The sequence below is a fragment of the Elephantulus edwardii genome, unplaced genomic scaffold (assembly GCF_000299155.1).
Source record: "Elephantulus edwardii isolate Elephantulus edwardi_28Jun2011 unplaced genomic scaffold, EleEdw1.0 scaffold00061, whole genome shotgun sequence".
Classification (NCBI taxonomy): Eukaryota; Metazoa; Chordata; class Mammalia; order Macroscelidea; family Macroscelididae; genus Elephantulus; species Elephantulus edwardii.
The window spans coordinates 8,887,340-8,889,419 of NW_006399811.1; the positions used below are offsets into that span (position 1 = coordinate 8,887,340).

At 36.1% G+C, this 2,080-nt stretch overlaps 1 protein-coding gene across 1 annotated transcript in view; it reads left to right on the forward strand.

Moving 5' to 3' along the window:
- Positions 1-986, forward strand: part of AXDND1 (axonemal dynein light chain domain containing 1) — a 245,076-nt gene extending 244,090 nt beyond the window's left edge. Inside the window, exons 25-26 of the mRNA XM_006887769.1 lie at positions 674-927; positions 973-986. Coding sequence (XP_006887831.1) covers positions 674-927; positions 973-986 — 268 coding nt within the window. The remainder of the gene's footprint in view (positions 1-673; positions 928-972) is intronic.
- The last annotated feature ends 1,094 nt before the right edge of the window (positions 987-2,080 follow it).

Consider the following 2,080-nt stretch of genomic DNA (forward strand, 5'->3'; position numbering starts at 1 on the left):
TGTTGTTGTTGTTGTTGTTGTTTAATGCCGTCAAGTCGTAGACGACTCATAGCGACCCTGTGAACGAACAGCCTGAGCACTGTTCGTACATAGAGTTTCCAGAGGCAAGCCGTTTTGGAAGTGGATGCCGCTCCTGCTTCCAAGAAATTATATAGTCTCAGAAATTATTTAAAGCAACAGATGGAGCTGGGAAAAACTATTATGACCCAAGAAGGAGTGTTACAAAACCTAAAGATGAGGGAGAGTGAAAATGACAAGTTTCTTAGAAGCATAGGCATAGAGGCATATAACATGCACACTAGTGTTCAAGAATCACATCTCAAACTAGCTTTCCTGATTGTTACATTTTATTTTAAAAGTATTAGAAAAGAGACAACCGTTGGTTTTAAGGTGGTTTTTTGTCATATACATTAAGTGAAGTAAAAATCAATACCTTTGCTATTGAAGGAGAATTCAAATACTGGAAAGTCACATTTCCCTTTGAAACAAACTGACTTCAAGAGTCCCAATTCTTGGCTCATCATTGGTATTCACATTCTCTTATCTGTGCCAATTGGATGTACTCATCTGGTCCCATTGTTGTGTTTAGTTAAGGAGTTTCTAGAGCAAAAATACTTTTCTTTGTTTAGCCCTTTCTACTTTGCTGTGTTTCTCTGGACTTTGTGTACATTAGGGAAGTTGAAAACAGAGCCATAAATGCAGAAGAGAAGTTTGAGGAAGCAAATGAGAAGCTTCACTTTACCCTTATGAAAAATAAAGATTTGGAAAAGGAATTGGAAGACATGAGATTCACATCTGAAAGGAGATCTACAGAGATAAAGGAAGAAGAAATTAAAGAAGATGAAGGCAACAGAGGAGAAGAGGAGAGAGTAGAAGAAGGACAAGCAAGCAAAAGATTAACTAGTTCCACAAAATCTTCAAAGAAAGGTAAGGTGTACCTCTTTCTTTCTTTCTTTCCTCCCCTTTATTTAGGTTGTATTTATTAAAGTTAACTTTATTGGGCTACAATATTTTAGAACATCAGTTTCTTTTAAGATGATCTACTAGTTTATGTTTCTCTTAAGAATGAATATACATTTATCTTTATAACTTCACTATTGGTACCATTTGCAAAAGTGTAAACCAAATGACTAATGATTTTCGGATAATAACCAACATTTTTATTTAGAGTAACATTCTTACTGGCTGACACACATTTTTTAAAATGAAAGAATACAATGGTGGCCAAAGTTAGCAAAGTGATTACTTTTAAAGAAAATTCTTGTAGTTGGACAAACAAATACAACTCTTTTAGAAAATAATTCAGTAATATACATGAAATGCCTCAAAAAAACATGCGTAGATATTGACCCAATGCTTTCATTTTCATGAATCTAGTCTAAGGAAATTGTCCTGAACAATGTAAAAATAAAGCAATGCACAAAGTTACTCCATTTTATAGTTATTAAAATAAAATAGAAACACTTTCCTCCTAGAAAGAGGCTAAGTGTTGGGCTATAAATCAAAGGGTTGTAGTTGAAAGAAAGATGGGCAGTCTGCTTCTGGTGATACTTTCTTTTTCCTGTGGTTTGAGGAAAAGTTTACAAAGCAAATTGGTTTTCCATGCAACCATTTATACACACTTTGTTTTATAACCTTAAATACAGTGTTGTTGTTATGTACCATCAATACCTGTGACTCATAGCAACCCTGTATACAATAGCTCTGAACTTTGCTCTATCCTGACTCAGTCTCACTGTCTCTGACACACCTATTCCCATCATCCCAGTTATTGTGACAATCCATCTCATCCTGGAACTTCTTCTGTACTGTCACTCCACCTTTCCAAGCATGATGTTCTTCACCAAGCACTTGGCCGCATGCCCAAAGTATGTGAGATAGAGCTTAAAAATCCTTGCCTCCAAGGAGCAGCATGGTTTCGCATTCTCCAGGTCAAACCTGTTTGTTCCCTTGGCAGTCTATAGTATGTTCAATACTCCTCCAGCACCACAACTTAACAGCATCAATTCTTCTTCTATCACCTTTGGTCATCATCCAGCTCTCTGATGCATAGCAAGTAATTGCAAAGATTATGGTCTGA